This window comes from Tamandua tetradactyla, chromosome 20 (assembly GCF_023851605.1).
Source record: "Tamandua tetradactyla isolate mTamTet1 chromosome 20, mTamTet1.pri, whole genome shotgun sequence".
In the NCBI taxonomy this organism is placed as follows: domain Eukaryota; kingdom Metazoa; phylum Chordata; class Mammalia; order Pilosa; family Myrmecophagidae; genus Tamandua; species Tamandua tetradactyla.
This window is the reverse complement of record NC_135346.1, coordinates 16,787,426-16,810,212: the sequence shown is the minus strand read 5'-3', so window position 1 is coordinate 16,810,212 and position 22,787 is coordinate 16,787,426. Positions and strand designations below refer to the sequence as shown.

The window sequence follows — 22,787 nt, the reverse complement described above, 5'->3', positions numbered from 1 at the left end:
GGTATGTCCTTTAAAAAAGGAGGTCTGTCCCTCCTCATTGGTGGTTGCTAATGCTTTAATCTTCTTTTATTCCTGGGCCGTTGATTCCTGTTTCTTTGTATGTTTTATAATCTTTTGTTGAAACCTGATATTTTGATATTTTATCATCACTGGAATTTAGATTCTAAGGTGTCTGTTCCTTAGACATATATCCAGCTAATGGTATGTCAGAGTGTCAGAGCTTTCCTTGAAAGCCAGTAGCTAACTAAAAAAAAAAAAGAAAAAAGAAAACAGCTTTCCTAGATTGACCTATATGAGTGCTTTCCTTTAGGGTTTATCCACACAATGAATTTAGAGAATAGCTCCAGGCCAAAGCATAGGAGCTTCCCTAATTATTTTTGCACATGCATCTTGTCTTGAACATGTGCATGTGGCCTTAGAAATTCCCTGTTTACAAGGTCCAAATGTCCCCTATTTCTTATGAAACAGTGTCCTCATGGCTAAGTGCACTGCACCATCTGTCCTATGGCCAGTAATCCCTTGCCCCAGGTGTCTCCTTGACTGCTCTTCCATGGCATTCTGTAGGAGAGCAAGGTGAGTTTCCTTCTACACGCTGGGCAAGGTCTGGGGTGGTGAGTTCCTCCGATCTCCACCAGACAAATTGGGCCAGGTACGTACATGGTCCCAGAGCGTGCACAAGGGTTACTTTGCCCCTTCCAGAATCTGGGCCAGGGACCTGCTCTGGGAGCATGGTCCCACTCGGTGTTGAGCTGGTGAGGGGTGGAGAGGCCCCAGCCTGGGCAGCCGGAGATCCTACTGCTTTCAAGTGGCCTTTTTCTTGAGTCAGCACTCACCCTGTCACTGCAGTCCTTGAACTGTTTTCTGGAGCTTTGAGAAAGATGTTTCTGTTAGTTCTTGCTGGTTGTTCAAAGCATTTGTGTGGGGATAGAGACCAGAAGTGTAGATGGGGCCCCGGATTTCCTTCTCTATCTCAGCGTATCTGTCCAGCAGCTGAGCTCAAGAAATAGGAGCAGTGTGAGTGCTATAGAGCCTAAGATGGGAGGGCCAGAATTCCAGGGCTTTCCTTGGGATCTTGTTTCCTGTTGTGGCCTCCATGTTTCTCTATCTCCTGCTCTGCAAGGGAGGATTAAGCTGGCAGCATATTTGTCAAACAGAGCAAAGAGGAAATGGAGAAGAGGGAAGGAAGGAGGGAATGAGAAGGGACAAGTGTCAGCAGCTCCGGGTCTATCAAGCTGTGTGATCTTAAGCATGTCCCTGGGTTTTGGTATTACCATCTGTGAAATGACCTCGTTGTTTTAGATAATTCTGAGATCCCTTACACTGCTTCAATCTGTGGATTGATGATTTTAACAAGGTCCTGATCCACACTGACTGCATTTGGTATGAAGTAGGAGACCCTCTAGGTAGAACGATTCATGTCTCTCACCAGCTCTGTAGGATTCCGAATTGTTTGCTCAATGCTATTAAAAATAATTTTTTTTTTCCTATTTCTCAGATCTTCATTAAAAAAATTCTTTTTGGATTCAGGTGTCACATGCCCCTGCTCCCCACCTCGGTGAAAGAGAACGTAATTCCTAGGTGCAGCCATAGGCAGGTACGGTTTTTTTTTTCTTTTTTTATTAATTAAAAAAATTTTTTTAAATGCCAAAAAACACCAAACAAACGCAAACATTCATAATTTTTTTATCATTCTGTTCTACAATATAATCAGTAATTCACAATATCATCACATAGCTGCATATTAATCATCATGATCATTTCGTGGAACATTTCAGGCACGGTTTTGACGTCCCCTCTGGGAGGGGCAGGCTGAGGTCCGGCATCCTGGGTCCGCTCCTCGGGCCCCTCCGCAGTGTGGGGCCAAATGCAGTTTCTCAGAGCTTCACTTCCACACCTACCTAAGAAGAGAGAATTCATTACAGTAAAATATGAGATAATACAGGCCTCCCGTGACCTCAGCCAAGTGGCATAAAATACACCTCATCTGCTCTCCAGATGGGTGTCAATAAAAAGTGACATTTAAAAATGCTGACTAAATTTGAGCCTGTGAAAGGCTTTCTTCCATGATTTAAATTCATTCTGGGGGAGATGTACGAATCTGTTTTGTTATAATGCCTATAAGCATATTAATCTCCCAAGAACTGCAATATTTGCAACAGTTGTGTACTTACCTGACAGCTTTTCCAGCTTCTTCTGAAACAAACGAAAATCCACTGTGACTCAGGGGAACTGAAATAAACGGGCCTGTCTGCTCCGAAGCATGGTGGCCTTGCCCTTGTAACCTGCTTTCTCTGGCTTTTTGCAGCCGGCTTCGAGTTGAAATCTTCATGAACAGATGGGGCTTCTCGCAGCTACTTGGGAGGGAGACAGAAATGCTTCTGAGATAAGACTAATCAGTGTTCTATTTCACAGTCTCTGTTGTCCCCAGAGAAACTTGAGGCTCAAATCTTAGGGGTTCAGATGGAATAGAGGCTTTTGCAAATAGAAATACCTTTAGTATTCCTGGAGAAGGCTAAGTGTTCCCCCTAAAAGAAAAAGATGTCGGGACTCAAAGGGAGGGAGGAGAGAGTGGAGAGTGTGGGGGAGTTGGGGCACATGTATACACAGATGCTCTTGTTTAAAGTGAATTTCCCTTGGTACTAGATGTGTGACCTTGAGCAAGTTACGTAACCTCTCTGAGTTCCCAACTTTAGGACAGGAATGTTAATAGTTCCAGCTGCTTGTGAGTATTAAAGGTGATGATGCAAGTAGAGCTGGCACATGCCTGGCACTTAATAGATATTCGCTATTATTTTGCAAAATCTTCCCATCTCTTTCATACTCTTCCTTATTCCCGTTGGAATGATGATATCTAAACTTCCTGAGCACTTCCTGAGCACTGCTACTTTTCCACCAGGTGCAGTGCTTCCTGCGTGGGACGCAGTGTGCACCTGCCCTGGTGATGGTGTTGGTGATTGCCTCACCTGCTGGAATGATTAGGGGCAGACCCGGTTCCCAGCCCGTGGGTGGATACTGGGTTTGGCACAAGGTTGTCCTGCGGCCCCTATTGGGAGACTGGCCCTCCCTTTGCTCTGCACTCACACGCTGCCCGCTGGCCATGGCTGCAGCATAGGCGGGATGCCGGGGAAGGGGCTGGGGAAGGGTTTCCGTGGGTGCTCTGCTGGGAAGGTCTGAGAAGCCTCCAGGGAAGGGCCTCCCCCTGGACAGGGGGAACCACCCTGACTTGGCAGGAACTGAACTTTTTTATTTCCTCTCTCTCCCTACCTCTAGTCCATACTTTCCCTCCCTCCTTGCCAGCTGCTCCTCGGACCGTCTGTGTTGGTTTTTGCCCATGTAGCACCGGCTTCCTGACTGGGAGCAGTGCTTGAGCCCCGTCGAGGGCCCGCTCAAGTTCTGGGTGCTGCACTGCCTGTCCTGCAGGGGCCACTTTGATGCCCCCCGTGGTGACCACCCCATCCCAGCTCTCTGTAAAACCATAAGTACCAACAAAGTTCAGAGCTCTTCCTCTTGATCCTTGAAAGTAGGAATATGATGTGGTAATTCCAAGGCCCCTTCTTCTAGGACGCGCAGTCTCTCTTGCAGTTTTGCTCTTCGGGCTGGAAGGGGCTGACGCGGAGGCATCGGGCACCCCCCAGGCACAGGGATGGGGGGCTTCTGCACAGTGGCCTTGCTGGTCTCCCCTGCCTCCATATCCATTTGCACATCTTCCTGTACCAAACTGAGCCCTTTACAGTGGAAGCTCTTTTCCTGTGTCCTTTGCACTTGACCTGGAGCTGCAGGGTCCGTGTGGGCGGCTGGGGTTGCAGGGGGCTGGCCGGGCGCCTCGGCCGGTGGGGTGTCTGGACAGCTGGGATCCCCATGCTGGGCCTGAGTTCAGAGCCATCCTCCTTCTCGCCACTGGCGTTCGCCCGAGCTGGCCAGGGGCTGCTGGCACAGGGGTGAGGAGACCGCGGTCACCTCACAGCCCAGGGGCGGGGCCGGGCCTGTGCAGGTGAATCAGCTTGTTTGTAGTTTAGTGGATGAGAGCTGCTTCAGCGCAGAACCGTTTGAGAGGCTGAAAAATAATTCTGTTGATTTTGAAGAAATGCTGTCCTCTGAGAGAGCGTGTCCAGAAAAGAAGTGCAGCTCTTCCAACATTTTGGGACAAAAGCCAACCAGTTTCTTTATTTTTATTTACAAAATAATTTTTAAAAATAAAAAGAATGCATATTAATTGTTTTAATACAGTTTGAAAAGGTTGCCCATCAGTCACAGCACAAAGCTTTTTCTCTGCCCATGGTGGGTTCTGGTCTTTACCAGTTGTCTGTTGTCCTCTGTGGGCCTGGACTAGGCCTGGTATGGGGCACTCACATACCTCATTTGGTGGGGAGCTGGGGTAGTGGGCTTCTGCAGAGAATGGATACTTTTTCAATGATGGAGACAAAACCACAGCTTTTTAAAATGCTTAATACAAGTGTTTAAAGCAATTTTTTTTTTTTTTATAGCCTTTTATAGCCTTACCAATGGAGAACCTGGGCTCTGGTCTGTTAGAGTGAAACAGGAGCCGGCTTGTGAAAGCTTGCTGTGCACACAGCCTCACCCTCAGTGAGCTCCAGTTGTCGCTGTTTCAGAATGCACTTTCCTTGGCATCCACACTTCTGGCATATTTCAAAGATTTTCTGGCATTATATTCGGCACTGTATATAGGCTGAAAAATAGAACTTTCAGGAAAATTAGGCCTAGCGAAAATATAAATGAGAAGAGCAGGTCTCTCCGGTGGCACGCGTCTTCTCCTTGCCTTTTGTTGAGCTCCCGTTAGGATGCGCAGTGCCGTAGATGACCCTCCACCACCCATCCATTTGGCCCAAATCTTCCCACCCCTTTCAGTTCTCCCACCAGCCTGCAGGGTCAGGTTTTAGGCAAATCCAAATGGCCAGGGGCACACTGCCCTGTCCACGGACTTCGATTATGGTAGATTGGTACATTCAGAATCCTCCAGAAAAAAAAAAAATGTTTTTTTCCATATTCAGGAATAAACAGGTGCTTTAGTATTAGATTTTGTCGATCACTTAACTAGGAAGAAATTATGGAAATATTTTCCATAAAATCGCCATAAAACCCTGTTAACCTGCCAAATTTTCAAATTAGGGAATCAATTAGATTTGTTGAGTATTTGTTTAGCTGTGGTCTCCAGGTGACTTCTGCTTTATTTACTCTCATAATTCCCCCAAAGACTTGTTTCTGGCTTCCTGAGAGGAGAATGCATTCTGCATATCTTATCAGAAACTGCTTGAAGAGATTAGGACAGAAAGATAAATTAAGCAAATATCTCAGATTTGTTACTTTATTTCCAGGAGCCATATACATTAATGATCTAAGGCCCAATACATTGCTTAATGCCAGATACAATCATGGGATGTTCTGCTCTCCCAGGGGAAGCTGTGGATGGATTGCAGCTCAGGTTTCTCTGGCCTGTCTCCCAGGGTGATGTGGACCCGCCTCATGCTGCTTTGTCTTGGGCTCAACACTTAGTCTCCAGGCACCAATTATTTCAAAGGCAGAGTTGTTGTCATGGTGCCACCTCATTGAAACCCATCAGCTCATGAGGCTGCCTCCCTGGGATTTGCAAATGCCTAGAAATGTTAGGTACTCATAGAAAGTTCTGGCAGGTGGCAGCATGGGCTCATGTGTTGGTGAGATGAGCAGCCACCTGTATGGTGTGAGCTGGTGGTGAGAGGGTAGGCAGTGTGCGAGGACCCCCCAGAGATTGGCCCTCCACTGCCATTCCAGTAGTTCATCTCCCTTTATTTTGGTTCTGATGATTCTCTTTTCTTGGGGAAGTTCTCTCCACACATTCATTTGGTAAGTATTTACTGAGTACCTCGTATGTGTCAGGTATGGTGCTAGTGTGTATGGGGAGGAGGGTAGGTGCGGCCATCTCCTCCTGGAGAAGGTGATGCCCGATCTGGGGCTTGGGAGATGTGTCGGGGAATCAGGTGAAATGGCTCACATGGACTAATCCGATTGTTCCCGGCACAGCCCTGGGTCGTAGGCATTGATGTCGTTTCTATTTGATGGAGGAAGAACTAAATGGCAGAGAGGGTAACTTGCCCAAGGTCAAGAGCTAAGAGAACTTAGGAAGTCTCTCTGCAGAGCTCACATGTTCAACCACCGTGCCGTACTGGTGCCCAGACTGGCAAAAATCAACAGCTTGACCCAGTATTAGCAAAGGAGAGCGGGTAGTTACAAGCAGTGAGAGGACAGTGAATAAACCTAACCTCTTTCACAGCTGTTATGTGAAAGGAGGGAGTGTGGGGTAAATGAAGAAGGAGACAGGATCTCTGTTCTTAAGGAGTTGATGATGTCCATCGAAAGGTAATGCTGGGACGGCACTAATAGACAGAAATAGAGAAGTACAACCACAGGCACAGCCCAGACGTCGAGCTTCAGGAGATGGCAGTGGCAGGTCATCAGCCGTGGGCATCAGTGCACATGCCATGTGGGATGGGGCCCTCCCTCTGCGGTCCAAGGGTGGAGGGGGTGGGGTTGCTCCCCAGCTCTCAGGCCAGCTCCTGCTGGGTGCAGTGTGGCTGCTCTTCTAGAAGCTTGCAAGCCATCCAGAGCCTTCCCTGCCTCCTACCCCCGAAAGAGTTTCTTGGAAAAGGTCTCATTCTTTGACGTGGCCTTGTGGAAAGAGCCCAGAGCAGGGTTTTGAGCTTCTGGATCAGGAAATTGGAAACCTTGGTTCTGGACCTTCCTCCACCGTCCACTTCCTGGCTGACCTTGGGCAACTTGCTTGTCATCTCTGGTCTCTGTTTTCTTCATGTGTCAAATGGAAATGATAATACTTACCTTAAGGGAAATAGGTATTGAGGGAAAGTTCAAAATAGAAGCATATAAGGCTCTTTGTAGTTAAGTTCTTCATCTTATTTTATTTTCTCAGTCTGCTGTGTGGGAAAGGGGTATCTGACCACTAGGACTCCCTCTTCCGAGGGCAGTGAATCAGTCCAGCCACATTCCTAAGCCAGATGAGTCAGGTAGTATGATGGGATTAAGAACAACTACTGAACCTGTCTGCGTTTCTCTCCCCAACTATAAAAGGAGGAGACAGTTCCACCTCTGAGGGTCATTATGAAAGGTAAGTGAGATGATGCACGGAAGTCTCCTGAGGCAGCACAGATGCTCAGAAGCTGTTAGCTGCTCCCCACCCCAGCCCCTCGCCGTGACCTAACAACTCCTACCCCTCTCACACCAGTTCACAGTGTGCCGGTGGCTGCCTGTTTTAAACAACCTGGGTGTTCTCTGTGAGCTCACAGAAGCTTGCAGTGGGCCTGGGTCTCTGATCCCACGTCCGATCCAGTATCCCGCAGACCTGGGGTTTCCACTCTCCTGATTTCTGCCACATTACTGAACACCTGAATTAATTAAAAATTTTTTTCTTTAAATCGATTCCCCTTTTCCTCCAACTTAGTCTTAAGTCATAGTGTATGTAAAACCACAGGTTTAATACACAGTAACATAAATGTTTAAATGAAAAATATTTGTGTGCCTCCTAGTATTCTCAGTGGTGTATGTATCACACTTTGATTAACGCTGGGCTAATTGGATCCCTTTGAGATACCTTCAAGCTTGCTGGAATTATTTTGTGTTACTTTTCATTAAGAAATACTAGTGGGGTTTTGGAGGTAGGTTAGTGGGGGCAATGTTTTCATCCAAGTAAGTTTGAAGAACAGAGCTGGATGAATTGCAATGGTGCAACCCAAATTCAGATTGGCATTTGGGTCCTGAGGTTTGAAAGCTCTTCCCAGATGGTGGCATCCAGAGGTCTCAGAGGCAGTCCTTGATAAAGCACCTAAAAATTGATGAATACTACGGGCTACAAAGAAATGTAGCTGTTGTACTGGAGACACATTTAAAGTTATGAATGGGTGCCACCAGTATAGAAACCGTAGCTTCGGGTTGGTGTTGAGGTGTTGTCATCCTCTGGAAGGATGAATGAACTTTGCCATTCCTATCCAGACTCTTCTCAGGGAACAAGTGCCCGTAGGATTAAAATTAACGCCGTACAGCAGCAAGCTTTGACCTGCCCTCTTGGCCTATCTCCTTACCCCTCAAGAAAACAGTCCCGAGGCCCTGGAGGAACTGAGGTTGTATCTCTTGCAAGCTACATTGCAGGAACATTGCTCCATCAACTGCACCTCTCCATAACTCTGCATTTTCCTTTTTTTCCAGCACACACACAACATAGCCACTGCCTATAGTTTAGTGGCTAGGTGAATATTTTAGTTTCTAAGCACGGCCGTTTGGGACTAACTCACCAGGTCCTGAGGGCCCGATTTGGTATTGGTGAGATGTGGGGTAGATGCCGAGGCCTGGAAAAAGTGTCTTCCTTTTTACCACTTTGATTTCTGACTGAGACCTGCTCATCTCAGACTGATGAAAATGTGTTCTCTTTGTCAAGACTGCACTTTCATTCTCTTCTGAAGAGAAATGCGGTTTTAATTCCAGAGATCAGATGGGATGACTTGTGTTCATATGGCTGATAAATTATTTTAAAGAAAATTGCTTTGGCATACCTGACATTTGTGTGGATTGCTGATGAATTGAAGGAATGGATCCAGATTACATCAGAAATATTTTACCATTACAAAAAATTGTACTCTGCAGAAATCAAAATCCAATAAAGCCATAAAGCTGTCTGACCATCCTTCTGAGCTACAGAAATGTGGCATCTGGGACCATGTCATTGGCATAAATATCCCTCATGATGGGCAGTCTACAAGGAAAGACACCATAATAGAATACGGAGGTCTGAGTCCTGGCCCCAGCCCTGTCCACTGACTACCACTGGTCGCCACTGCCCTACCATTGCTATTGGGAAGATGTCATCTCAATGCACTGGACTTCAGCTTTGCTGGGTTATTGCCTCCATTGTAGTATCTGATAAAAGCTTTACCCTCTCCATTCAAAACATAAATAATGTACCCAAAGTACTTTTGTCCTGGTACCAAGGCTTTGTGGACCCATTGAAGACCCTCCTTGGGCTTCAAATTTAGGACTTCCAGACCTAATGAGCCCTACATTTCCTCTCTGCTTTAAGGACCATCCTAAAGCCCCTTTTGGTTTTATAACACTCTTCTTCAGTGGAGGAGACAAGGAGGACCTGTTCTCAGAGCTAGCTTCCTGAGTTCCTGGATTCTGTCTTGTGGTTCCGTGCAGTGAACTTTTATTGAGCATCTATTGTAAGAGAGGCATTGTGCCAGATGTAGGGGACGGGGGGAGATGTTCGAAGATGCCTGAGATACAAACCCATTTTTGGAAGATTTAAGCTAGGAGAGACTGTTCCCATGGTTAGTAGATTACCAATGGTGAAGGCCATAAGGGTGCTGGGGACAATACTGGAGAAAGAGTCAAGGTTTGAGGTCTGCTTCTAGCCTTGTGATAGGTTGTGATTCTGTCCTTTATGAGCTCAGGAAATTCACTGTGCCTCTGTTTCTTTGTATGTACAATAGGGTCAATAATTCTAGGACTTTCTGCCTTTCAGAATTATTGTAAGAATCAGATATGATCATGCAGTAATTAAAAAATATTGATAGTTAACTGTGCTGTGAGACTGTATATGTATATAGATGGGATAAAATTATAAACCTTCTGCTATTAATGAAGGGTTTTACAGTCTATTGCTGGAAACGAGATCATTACCAATTAAAAAGTAAATAAAATGCAAGAAAGTAAATAAAAATGCAAGAATGAATGACAGCACATATCGAGAGTTTGGAAAAGGAAGACATTGCCCAGGGTTTGACTGATGGTTGAAGAGTCTGCCCTAAGTCCAGGTGCCTTCACCTTGGACGGTTTATTTTCACTCCTATTACTTTATTATATAAGTAATTCATGTTAATTGTAGAAGAATAGAAAATGCTATTTATTTAAGAAAGCAGAACAAACTTAAAACAAATACCGTTCATCAGTTCAGCGACTGGAAATAACCACTTTTGATCATTTGGGGCATAATGTTCCAGACCTCTAGATAGATGCATCTATATGGAAATTCACTTATTCATACAGTTTCAACAGCCTTAATTAAGAATATACCATGTTCCTGTCCTTTGAGTTAGGCACTTCACTCTATAGTGGCAAACAAAGCAGACATGGTTCATCAAGGATGTTATCCTCTAGGCTGGGAGCCGTCATTTAGATGAGCAATTATATAGATATGAATTCCAATTGCATCACCTACTCTAAATTGTTTGCATGCCACACACACACACACACACACACACACATGCACGCACACACACACAAAGCTGGGACCATGCTCTATGTCATTGCTTTGCTGTCAGTCACTTTTCCTCTGTGATATTCTATGAAGTCTTCTCCACGTTATTTAATCATGTATCAGTTACCTGTGTGTGGTGGATTGGTGCTATGTATCCCAGAAAAATACGTTCTTAAGCTTAATCCATGCCTGTAGGTGTGAATCCTTGAAAACAGGACCTTTTCATGAAATTCCTTTATTTAAGTGTGGCTCAACTGAATCAAGATGGTTCTAATCCTGTTACCAAAGGCCTTATAGGGAAAACATCAGATGAGAAAGACACAGGGAGCCACCAGAAGCTGAACTTCAGTAGGTCCTGGAAGAAGTGGAAGAGATGCCACCATGTGCATTGCCATGTCAGAGGAACCCAAGGATCACGGACCACCAGCAGCTGGCCCCAAAACACCACAGTCCTCAGGAGAAGACTTGCTGGTGCTCAGCTTTGGACTTCTCCTAGCCTCAAAACTGTGAGTGAATAAATTCCCATTGTTTAAGCCAACCCATGGCATAGTATTTATTTCAGCAACCAGGATGCTAAAACACTGTTGCGTGAACATTGACAAAAATCTCCCTGGCATACAACAAAAAGTGTTGATGTCTGGTGTTAGTAGAAGGTGACCGGTCTTGGCTGGTCTCACTCACCTATCTGTAGGTAGACGAGCTGTCCAGGGATCTAGGGTCACATCACTGGGACAACTCCCTTGGTCTCATTGTCCAGTAGCCAGCTCAGGCTTGCTGTCATGACAATGGCTGAGGCACAAGAGCGGAATTCAAATGCCTAAGTGCTTTTTCAAGCCTCTGCTTGTGTGAAGTCTGCTAACAACTCATTTGCTAAAACAAGTCGGATGGGTGGGCCCAGTGGCGGAGTGTGAGGCCATTACGAGGTGAAAAGTTTCAAGGATGAGGATTGAGGGAGGGCTAAGAATTAGAGCCATTAGTGCAATCGATATACACAAGATACAAATTCATTACCCTTCTTAGTTGCTGTGTAGGAGCCTATGATGTGCCTGCAGATGGTGGGGGGGGGGGGTGGATTCCAAAACAGGCTATGGTTTTGGTAAAGGTGTGCAGGCAGCTCTGGTGCTGCAGGAGATCATGGTGTTGGGTCTACTTTCTGCCTGGAGCAGAGGAGTCACTGGGGGATGAGAGGGTGGAGAAAGTTCTGTGCTAGGAGAAGGAGTTTGGACTTTATCTTGTTCAGGAGTGAGGAATGATAAAAGTTGGGGCTCAAAGAGTAAATCCAGAAGAAGACTGAGTATCAGTTTATGGAAAAAAATATATAAGTTATAGAAATACCTGAGCATTTCAGTTTTAGGAATACTCTTCTTGACAGAAGTAGGAAAACGAGAACTGAGAGTCATCGTGTGTGGGGTGTGTGGGGAGATACTGGTTTTTGAGGGTGCTGAGGTTGAGATGAGTTGGACGTCCTTGGACTGTGGCTGGAAGCAGTGGGTGAATCCGTGGGCCTGGGGCATGGGTCCAAGGAAAGGAAAGCTCAGAAGGGAGTGAGGGCTTGAGGCCAGTTTACCTGTGGGAATTGGGAAAAGAAAGTGGAGCCAGTGAGGGAGTGATCTGAAAGGAAAGGTGAAAGCTTTGATAGAGTTTAGCTGTGCTATCCAGACTCAAGTGGGGAAATCTTAAGATGGGGCCACCATCAGGAGGAAGAAAACTGAGATGACTTCTCAGATTTAGCAGCATGGAGGTAAGTGGGGGTGTTAGAAAGCTGCTCCAGAGAAGTCGTGGAACGGAAGGCTGGGTGGGTGTCTGCCCAGAGGAATGAGTGAGAAGGACACAGGGTGCCATATTTAGAGCCTGGGTTCAGAGAGTTTGGCAGCCAAGGTCAGGACCCTTGTGGGGGCAGCAGGGCCAAGGGAGAAGGCTCTCTGTGTATGGGAGGGTGGAGAGATCAGAGGAGAGAGTTGGGGGTGATGGAGGATGCCTGGGAGAAGGGAGCTAACTGAAGGAGCAGATCTCAGGAAGGGCTTGTGAAGGATGGCAGCCAGGAGAAAGCAGATGAAGAGGAACTAACCAGAGAGTGGAGGAGAGAGCGCTGCCTGGAAGAGAAGTGGGAAGACAATGTGTGAATCTGAGGTTGAAGCAGTGGGGGATTGGGCTGGCTGTGAGACAGTGATTGCTGGGAGAGCCTCATTCCCATGCACGGAAACAGCATCATTGCCTTCTTTTCACTTACGCTTAACTTCACCTATGTTTACCCACTTCCCACACAGCAGTCCAAGGATCTTTGGAAGATAAAACCCAATGACACTCCTCCTGGTCCTTAGGATGAAGTCCTTGAGGTAGCCTGTTCCGCTGGTGGCCTTGCCTGTTCAGCCTCCCCCAGCGCCCCCTTTCCAGGTGCTTCACCCTCTGCTCTTCTGCCTGGAGTCTGCTCCTGCCCTCCTCCCAGGCCCGCCCCTCCCCCAGTCCACACAGCTGACCTCTGCCGTCTCCCCTGGGTTCCCCTCTGGACTCTGCCTGGATCTCCGCTGAGTCCCCAGCCCCCAGCACAGGCCTGGTGCCCAGCAGGGGCTCAGCACAGACTTACAGAAAGGAAGTGGAGACAGGCGGCACCGAGGCGGGAGGAAGCCTTGTCACCTGTGGTAGACAAGACTTCGGTGGAGGTGGCAGTTTCTCTGGTGTATCTCTTAGTCTCTCTGTGGTTATCACTGAGAGAAAAATTGTGTGTTTTTCAAGCCTGACCAACTGCCCTGTGCCCTGCAGTCCCCTTTTTTCTTTTCTTTTTAAAAATGGAAATAAAACAGGCCACCCAGACTTCCCAAGGACCTTTTTCCTTTTGAAAATAGCTGGTATTCCTATTAAAATGGTAATTTCCTTTGTTTAAAAAGGCAGATGTGGTCAAATTAAGCTAATCTAATTTGCAATTTTTCATTAAAAATATATATGAGTTAGGCCGGAAGGCTGTTCGGGTCCCAGGGGTCATTGCATTAGCAGGCACAGGAACAAATGTCCTCTATTTGCTTATGGATGCGTACAGCTTCCAGGGAGCATCATTTCCGCACGTTGACTTCTCCATGACCTTGTTTCAGACCACAGGGGACTTTTGTCTGCCAGCTTGTCTTGCGTTTTGCCCTTTTTATTACATGTAACATCCCTAAAGACCCCAGGTTGCAGGGTCCCTTGCAGAGAGAAGAGGAGAAAGGATTTCTAGCTAATAGAGAACACAGGACAAAGACATGAGAATTTTTATATAAGAGCAAAGAAGAACACGAAATTGTGGGCAAAGCTACATATGGCTGTGGAGGTGCCCCCTCACCCACGTATGTGAGACCTGGGCGGACGGGGCATCAGGGGTGCAGTAGAATAGAGTCCATGGTATCCCCAAATGTCGAGTAGGCCCTTGACATTCTGGCATCCCCCCAATTTGCTGATACCCTTGATAGTCTAGGATTCCCCCCCAGAATGCCATTCAGCCCAACTGCAGCCTAAATGGCCCTATCTAAACCTTGACAGAGTTCACGCACAATTAGGACAACGCACCTAACTTACATGGCGACCAAGATGTTGTCGTCAACTGCTTTCTCTTCCATGTTCCTTGAGGGACTTGATTCAAATCTGCTCCTTAGTAGAAGTTAAATCTTCTCAGCCACTTGGGATCAAGCCCCAGCGCTGCCTCTTGCCAGGTGTGTGGCTTTTTGGAGAGGAAGTTAACCTCTGGAGTGTGAACGTGGAAGCCGTGCTGGTAAGAAGTCACCTGTGAAGAGCTCTGCGCGAGCTTGACCCAGAGCATCACCCTCCTCTTGGGGATTGCCTGCCAAGTGTCGGGACTGTTAGGTCCGCAGAGCCTTCTGCTCAACATCAGCAGTGATGTCGTGCACACTGGAGGGCATGGGGTCCAGTGATTCATTGTGTTGTCAGAGTTTTAAAACAAGCGAAAGGTATATTAGAGGAAGGGGATATGTTTGGGCTCCACAAGGGCAAGTAGTCCCCAGTAGAGGAGAAGGCCTGGGAAGAGTGTTCTTAGAAGCCTGGAAAGCTCTTGCAACTCTTAGCCCATGTGAGGAATTGGAGATGCTACCATGCTATTTTAAAAAGGGCCGGTATACTTCAAAATTTATGTTTTATTTGGATTATCACTTATAAGCCTGTGATAAAAACCATCTCCCAGGAAGTGTGTGGCAATGTGCTTTATTTGTACAGCTCACATCCTGTCTTGATTGGTCTTCAGAATGATCGTTAGGTGTTTTTCTGTAGTTGGCCTATTTTCTTGCCTACTTAAATTATGCCAGTTTGTGCAAAGTGTGTTGTATGATGACAAGTGAGTGGTCTGCAGCGAATTCTTTCTTCTGCAGCCCCCCTTTATTTTTGTCAATGTCACAGCTGTGCCTGTTGGCAGGTTCTCAGGATAGATTTTCTTTTCCTCTTAAATTTTTGGCTACAATTAATTTTGACTGTGTTGAAGAGGTTGCTGAGCAATTGCAGAATCTGCAGCCCAGATGGAGGTGCTGAGATCCTCAAGTTCAGGGTGATGTGTGATTGCCACACCTGAGAGAAAGCTGGATCCCAATCTGCGTAGAGCTGGCAGGTGAGAGTAACTGTCTGTGCCACTGAAAACCAAGAGGGGAGCCTTGAGGCTGTGGGGTGGACTTCACTGGCCAGAGATGGCCCTGGTCATCGCAGGGCCACATACCCTGGACATTTGGCTACATACCAAGGAAAATAGTGGATTTTTTTTTTTCTTTTTTGCATGAGCAGGTGCCAGGAATCAAACCTGGGTCTCCGGCAGGGCAGGGGTGAATTCTGCCACTGAGCCACCATCACACCACCCAATAGTGGATTTTTAAAGAGTATAGTTTTGTGACCTTGGTTTTCCTGTACAGTATTTTGTCAATTCAAAGGCAACTCCCCTCATGTCCCTTTCCCACTGAGATCACGTTGGAAAGCAGGACAGGAAGAACTTGGCTCCATATTTGGAAAGCATTTCAGTATTCACTGGGCTTTCTTTGTATGTCATAGGTTTGTATATTCTGCATGCTTTGGTTGGCATCTAGCACAGTGCTTTCAACCAGGAGACAAGGCCCCCACTCATTAGATTGCTGGGTTCATAGGGACTGGCTCTGCTCTGCTCGTTCCTTTATCCGTAATGCTCAACAAGTCCTGGTACTCAGTAGGAACGTAACACGTACTTGCTGAATGTGTGTATGAAGTGACTCTTCATATTTGAGTACTGGGTTTCACATTTTAAATGTGTCCTCATTGCTATGTCGCAGATAATTTTGGTTTAAACCATTTCTGTTTTTCCTCGGTTTTGGTTTTAAGTGCAATTTTAGCTGATCCTGGGTGGAAAAGGTTGGCCATAGTTCAGTAGCCTGACATGGCAGCTGCAGACCAGGATTGTATTCTTAGTTTTGTCTTTTCCTCATCACTGTGAGTCTTACTCTTCTGTGTATCCTCAGAAACAGGGGTCTACGCACTGCAGCCTGCCACCTGTTTTTTGTAAATAAAGTTGTGTTGGAACACAGCCACACCACTGGCCTACATCTTGTCGGTGGTGGCTTTTGCACTGTCGCAGCAGAGTCGGGTGGTTGCAACAGGGACCATATGGCTCAGAAAGTGTAAAATAGTTGTTATCTGGCCCTTTACAGAAAGTTTGCTCATCTCTGCTCAAGGCAGAGTTTGTGTTCATCAAATGGCCAGAGAATGGGTGAAGCGGCTCACTGATCTGTGAGTGGGGTACTCATTCTAGGGACTGTGGAGGAGGCAAGGTTGTAGGCTCAACCCCACAACTGCCTTGGAGGCTTGTATAGGGTCGTGGATGGCTTAGTGTGACCTGGTGTCCCCACTGGGCTATGGAGAAGAGTGGCTGGTGGTGTGCATTTATTTAATTATCAGATGTTGATTGAATGAAACAGTTGCTGAGCTCCAAGAGCTAATCATCATTCTAGTTACGGAGCACGTGCTGTTTGTTGGTCATTGTCTTTGGGGCTGTACGTGCATCATCTGTGCTGTTTATCACCTTCACCTTCCTCTCTGCCAGCAGCGACAGGGAGGCCCAGGCGTTCATTCACGTGTATGAGGTCACATGGTTCCAAATGACAGAGCCAGGTCCAAGCCTGTGATCTGGCTGCCAAGATCATGTTCTCTTACATCCTTTGGGGAAATAGCAACAAGCATGGGCCGTGCTCTTAGGGGGCTTTGTTATCTAGAGGGCGAGTCTGAATTACATTTTAGAATGAGTTATCAGCAAAGCTTTTGGGAAGAGATCAACATGAGGGTTTGTCAATAGCAATATGTTATGCTTATGGTTCACCATGTTTCTGATACTCTGCAGTGCGTATTGCAGACACTGTCTCTTTTAATCTGAATAACGCTGTGTGATAGGCCTGTGTTGGGTTGAATGGTGTCCCCACTAAAAGATATATCTAAGTCAAAACCCTTGGTATCTGTGAATGGGGCCTCGAAATAGGGTCTTCACCGATGTAATGAAGTTAAGGATCTTGAAATGAGATCACCCTGGATTTAGGGTGGCCCAAAATCCAATGACTGGTGTTCATATAAGGGAAAGGAGAGGGAAATATGAGATACAGTGATGCAGAGAAGAAGGTCAGATGAGGATAGAGGCAGAGACTGGAGTTATGCTGTCACATGCCAAGGAACTCTAGAAGCCACTAGAAGCTGGAAGAGACCGGGAAGGACTCTGTCCTTCCCAGAAGGAGCGTGGCCCAGCTGACACCTGACTTCAGACTTCAGACTCTGTCATTTGTTTTGATGGCATCGGGAAATTAATATGGGCACAATTACTGTCCTACTCAGACAGGCTGGGTTAGTTGCTCAGGGTGGTATGGCTGGTGAATGGTGGAGCAGGTGTCTCCACTTTGGACTGCTGGAGCAGAGTTTGGGTTCAAGATGGGTTGGGATCTGATTAGCAAAGTCTGGTTGTGGGCAGAGCCACACCGGGCAGCTCTGATGTCTGTGTCCAAGTGCACAGTGTGTTGCAGTTATTCCTAAGTGGCTTTGTTCCCTACCTCAGAGAGCATAGCACCTTCTGCCTGCTGTGCCTGAAGGTCCAGCCTGCATCCCCACGGGGAGTTTGTGGGGCCATATGTCCCTGTTGTGCTGACAGCCTCTGGTCACGGCCCTTGTACCTGGAACAGGGCCTGTGTGGCTTGTGCCAGCTGGGGGCACAGAGGGCAGCTTTTGGCAAGTGTGGCCTGGAGCTGAACGGGCCTCTCAAGCACAGGCTGCAGAGATGGCAGGAGAAGAAGCTTCTCTGCTGGGTCTGGAGGGTAGGGAGGACAGCAGGTGCCCTTTATGGTCCTTGGAAGAACAATGACCTTGGTTTTGCTGATGAGGACGAAGCCAGCGACTAAGTTTAGTGGGTGCTTTGACTAGTCAAAATTGCTACCGATTCAGTGCTCCTCAGGGAGGAAAGAGGTAGAATAAAACCCAGGCTTGAGAGAGTGTGTTTCCTGAGAGGGTGCTATTGGCTGATTCTCCCCCTTGAGTTGACAGGCTCAGAAATCATGTCCTAAGGCCCCTGGGATGGGTGGGACGAAGTTGGGCATCCGGCCTCCAGCGGCTTCACTGTGTCAATGTGGGCTCGGACGGCCCCACGCCAAGCTGCTTCCATCTCAGCCGGTGCTGCCCAAGCCTGGGGATGCTCCCGTTTGACCCGAGCCTGTGCCGCTTCCCTCTTCCTTCTTAGTTTGAATCCATCTGCTTCATGGCTCCTGAACTACGTCGTAACTGGCTGGAGGAAAGAAATAAAATCACCCTGACTGCACCGCTTGGAGCTAGCCTTTACCCAGGCTGGTGGGATGCTTGCCTGCATTTGTGGGGGCAAGAAGCGTGACTGGAGGACTGCCAAGGGCACCCCCCAAATCTCCCTTTCCATTCTGTCTTAGGGTGCAGGGAAGTAGCTGCTGGTATTGTCGTACAAATTAGTTCTTCAGATCAGCAATGGAAGTCAAGGGTTGGGTGGGTCAGAGGGTGGAGAGAGGAGAGTACCTAAGGAGCCCTCACATGAGCCAGGAAGTGGGCTTTTTTTTGACTTGTTATTATTTAGTTTAAGCATCATAATGGCCCTTTGAGCTAGAGTCTCACATACCCATTTTACAGGTGGGAAAAAGACATTGGAGGGCTTAGGTGAATGACTCAAGTACTCTCAGCAAGTGGCAAAGCTGGGATTTGATCCCAGGATCTTTCCAAGTCCGGAGGCCATGCTTTTAATTGCTGCCTGAGTACTGGGCATGAGTGCTGCCTAGGACGGGGAGGCCGGGTAGGCACCGCAGGAGCAGCCCAGGGGCTGGTCCAAGTGAGGATTGTGGAAGAGGGCTAGAGAGGCAAGGGAACCATCTTCACTTGTTCACACTTTTAATCAGGAGCTTGTACTCACTTATTAGATACACCCAAAACTTTTTGATTACCTGCTGTCTCCTTTATGTTGCTTTGGAAAATGTACCCAGAAGCTTTCATTGTAATAAATTATTTATTTCTGTAATAACCAAATTATGTTAATGAGTTTTCTGTTGCGTTGCATCTGGTGTGAGCTTTTGGTGCTGTCTGACCTGTCACATTAACTGCTCCCCCATTTCACCCTCCCCACAGTTCCCACCAGCCCTGTTCCCAGCTCTCTGACTTGAGCGAGTCCTCATGGTGGAGGGTAGTTGCATGGAGCCTTAGATGGGGCAGGATTCATGCCCTCGGCCTTGGCTCCACCAAGCTGCCAGTCTGGTGAGTTTATGCCGTGTGGGTCTTAGGGAGTTGCTATGTGAATATCTTAGAGGAGAAAAGGGGGAATGATGAATGCTTGGAAAGCTCTTCCCTGACATTCTAATTCTTGCCCACTAAGTGTTAAAGTGGCAATATTTAGTTTGATGATTCAGTCTGTGCAGGGGAATTGGTTTTAGTGCTGTCACCATTGTGCTCATGAATTGATCCACCACTAAGGTCTGAACTACCTGAAAGATGAGTTTATTTGGACTCTGGAAAAGAGAAGAGACTCTTAAACCCCCCACCCCCCAACTTATTTTGTCATGCCAAGCGTTGGTGACTTCTGTGGCAGAGCCACCAGATCCATCTTGGCTCATTGAAGGGAATTTTCACATTCAACTCAGATGCTGATGGGATGTAAGATTTGTGGCGATTAAGCCAAAGAAATGAGTAAAGGGTTTAAAATCACTGGCTTGTCTTGTGTGATTTTAAAATCCCACCAGAATCTCTCCAGTGGACAAGGGAAGCTGCTCAGAAGCATTTGCAGCTTTTGGCTGGGGCCTGGGTGGGGGGCATTAAGAGACCTTGTCACTTGAGCAATGCCTTTTTGAACATGAAACCATCCTTTTGTATTAGTTAAAGCCACAGAATGGCTCAGACACACATTTGCATATTCCCCAGGATTTTTTTTCTCTGCGGTAAAGATAAATCTGTGTATGTTTGATCTCTCTTGTGTTTGAAGGCGATTAAAATAGATTCATTATGATAAAACTCTTGAAATGGTTAGTCTGTCTTTGTTGTGCTGGAAAGCTGCAATGAATTTTCATTCTAGTGGCTTCAAACCATGCTCCTGCAAAATCCTGACTAACACTGCCAGTCCGGGGGGTGGGCTGGCGGGTTCTCCTTGCCCGCCTCTGCACAGGGCAGCTCTGGCCCTATAGGCGTGCCTTTGAAGTTAGATGGTGATGGTTTTGGTCTCTTTTAGGCTGAAAGGATCAGAGACTTGCCCAGGTCCCTGCAGGTAACCTGGATTTACTGCACGGCTACCGGGGGAGGTGAAGAGGCTCAGCAAACAGTCTCAGCTGTGCAAAAGCTGAGTCTCTCCAATGGCCAAGCCTGTGGAGAACTGGCAAAGGGCTCAGGACACAGCAGCGATCTCATGGGGCCGAGCCCATGGCCGTCGCAGGGTGTTCCAATTTACCTTCCGGCTGCTGCTTCTCCCTGTCCCTGTCCCAGCTGCTAACCTTGTCTTCAACCTCCGGGGGGAGAAAAATGAGTTACTTCCAGTGATGGTGGTTTGCTGGCTGGTCTGTAGAGGACGTCTTCTGTCTCAGACTCTGAGCCTTGGTCTGGCCAGCTGTTGCTAGGAAGGATTGCCTGGCATCAAACACACTGACCTGTCTTTGGGGACCCCCTCCTGGCTGCTTTGCTCGAAGAGGGGTCTGTCAGCGCAGTAGCTGTCAGCAGCAGCTTAGGCGCCTCTGACTCAGGTGGAGACCCCAACCTCATTTGTATGAAAGTCCTTTGGGTTCATTCGTGTTTCCAGCTCAGAAATTATTTCCAGCTCAGAAATCTGTTATCTGGCTTTACCTTCAAGACTGTTCTCGATCACCAGCAGACCCATCCATGTTTTATGGAGCTTGAGCAGTGGGGCCTGGGATCCTCAGTGCCACCTGTTCCTTACCTCCCCCTCTGCCTATTCTTTGCTCTCTTCTTCCATCCGCAGAGCTGGGAGAGCCCAAATGTTTGCCTGTGGCTGCTCATGCTGAGCCTTCCTCGGGTGCCAGTTCCCACGCAGGGCAGAAGCTAGGAGGAGGAAGGGGCGAGGTGATTGCGCTGCATTTCTTTCAGCTTAGTCTTGTGATTCTCACGTAGGCTTGCCTGATTTCTTCAGACCCTGTCTGACTGCTCTTTAGGAGAAAGATTTACTTTCAGGACTGATTTGATTTATTCATTGGCCTTGGAATCTGTCCATTGTAGAGAAAGTCAGGGTTTTTTCCCCTGAATACATAAGGAGAGAATCCTGAATTTGACTGCAGCTTGCGGTCATGCAGATGCATAAGAAGTAACCTCCTCCCCACCATTTATCTGTCAATTTGTTTAGTCACTTGTATCTTGCCTTGTTCCAAAAACTTAATTTATTACTCCACAAATAATATATGTTCTTTGTGAAAAAATTTTTTTAAAGCGTAGCAGGAACAAATTGTTTCTTGATACTTGGAGAGTGAGAAATCACATATTAATTTTTTTCCCTAAAGTTAAGTCAACTTGAAACATCACTTGTTGAGACGGACAGGAAGTCCCGTGTCAGGCCTCCTGCAGGGCTCTTTTCTTTGGAAATGCCTTAAAGACTCCGGGGGCTGGATGAAGGTCCCGAGACCCTGCAGGCTCTGACGCTGGCTGCGTCCTTCTTATGGGCACCTGTACCACCTTTCCCGCCCAGGTTTGCCACGCAGCCTCTTATGTCCCAGGAGAGTCAGGCTCTCCCATAGCAGGGGCTGAGCTCATCCCCTGTCCCGTGCAGCAGCCCGCGTGGGGCGCCTTCCTGTGTCACTGCTTGCTGCCCGTGCCCTCATCTCTGCCCATCTGGAGATGTTGGTGCCGTTAATTTTCCTCATTGAGCCAAGAAATTGGAAACAGAGAAATTGGAATAGAATTTGTCCCCTGCCTATTAGTTCCTCCCCTGTGACTCTGAAACCCGCAAATCATGACATTTACTCTTCTGTGGGTCAAAAAGAACCCAGACTTGCAGAATATCATAGCAGTGTCTCCTGGATGGGGAGGGAAGGGAGTGCCATGCTGGTGAGACTCCTGCAACAAAAATAAACCAACAAACAGGCACCAATTAAATTCTTAATAACCTACCCTTTAACCCACAGGGACCCAGAAATCAGCAGCACAGGTAACCCACAATTCTATCACCCAAGCTTAAGGGATGTTAACATTTTGTGGTTGGCCTTTAGTTACTTGCAGAATTCCACGAGAAATATCAAGGCGGCTTACGGAGAAGCAGTATTCAGCAGGATTTGAAAAAGAAGATGCTAGGATAAAAGGAAACCAAGGGCATGAGAATAAGGTAAATTGGGGAGTTCCTTTCCCAATAACCCTTATTTGGTCCCTTGGGTCCAGAATGCAGTTTCTGTGGAAAAAAAATAAAAAGACTCTCCTGCAAGGAGCTTTAAAATGAAGCCTGGTTTGTCTGGTGGGTCTAATTTCCTTTTTAAAAGCCCCCTCCCCCCAAGCCCTGGGAGAGCCCTACTGGCTGATGACCTTGTAATTGCTGAACTATAATTCAAATGAGAGTATGATTGTGATCAAACCCAGCGACTCTCATTACCCCTTTGCCTCTCACAACCAAACCGCTCACGCTGACAGCAAGCAAAGCCCGGCGCTGCCACCTGCGATTCTTGGCAGGATGGCTTCACTTTTAATCAACGAGGTCCCACGGGAGGGAGAGGCAGGGGCCCGGGGCTGGCTGCTGCGGGAGGAGGCCAGCCAGCCCCACGCCGCTCCCTTGCAGAGACCAAAAACACCCAGGGCTCCGAGGTGCTCACTGGAGCTGTCCTTGGGCGGGTCCTGGCCTTTTCTTCTAAGCCCAGCTTGTTCACAGACCTGGAAATAATTAGAGGCGAGGGTGCCGGGGGTGAGCTACTGCGTGGGGAAAGCCCGGTGGGCTGTGGGCTTCCTTTTGTTATTTATGCCCATTTTGCCTCACCACTTGGTTGTGGAGCTGGCCAGCGGAAGTTTTATTGCATTCAGTGCTTTGGAGATGGCTTTTGAGTTCCTTGTGGTGCCTTCTTAAAAGGCTGGATGTTCCTAG

At 47.4% G+C, this 22,787-nt stretch overlaps 1 protein-coding gene across 3 annotated transcripts in view; it reads left to right on the top strand.

Annotated features, from left to right (window-relative positions):
• Positions 1–22,787, top strand: part of SPOCK1 (SPARC (osteonectin), cwcv and kazal like domains proteoglycan 1) — a 551,382-nt gene that overhangs the window by 102,878 nt on the left and 425,717 nt on the right. Inside the window, exons 1-2 of one of the 3 annotated variants that reach the window (XM_077138532.1) lie at positions 5,546–5,841; positions 6,923–7,117. The exons of 1 other annotated variant lie outside the window; for it this stretch is intronic. In XM_077138532.1, the coding sequence (XP_076994647.1) occupies positions 7,111–7,117 (7 nt within the window). In that variant the 5' untranslated portion in view covers positions 5,546–5,841; positions 6,923–7,110. Of the gene's footprint in view, positions 1–5,545; positions 5,842–6,491; positions 7,118–22,787 lie in introns of those variants that run through there. One more of the 3 variants, XM_077138533.1, reaches the window with a different exon arrangement.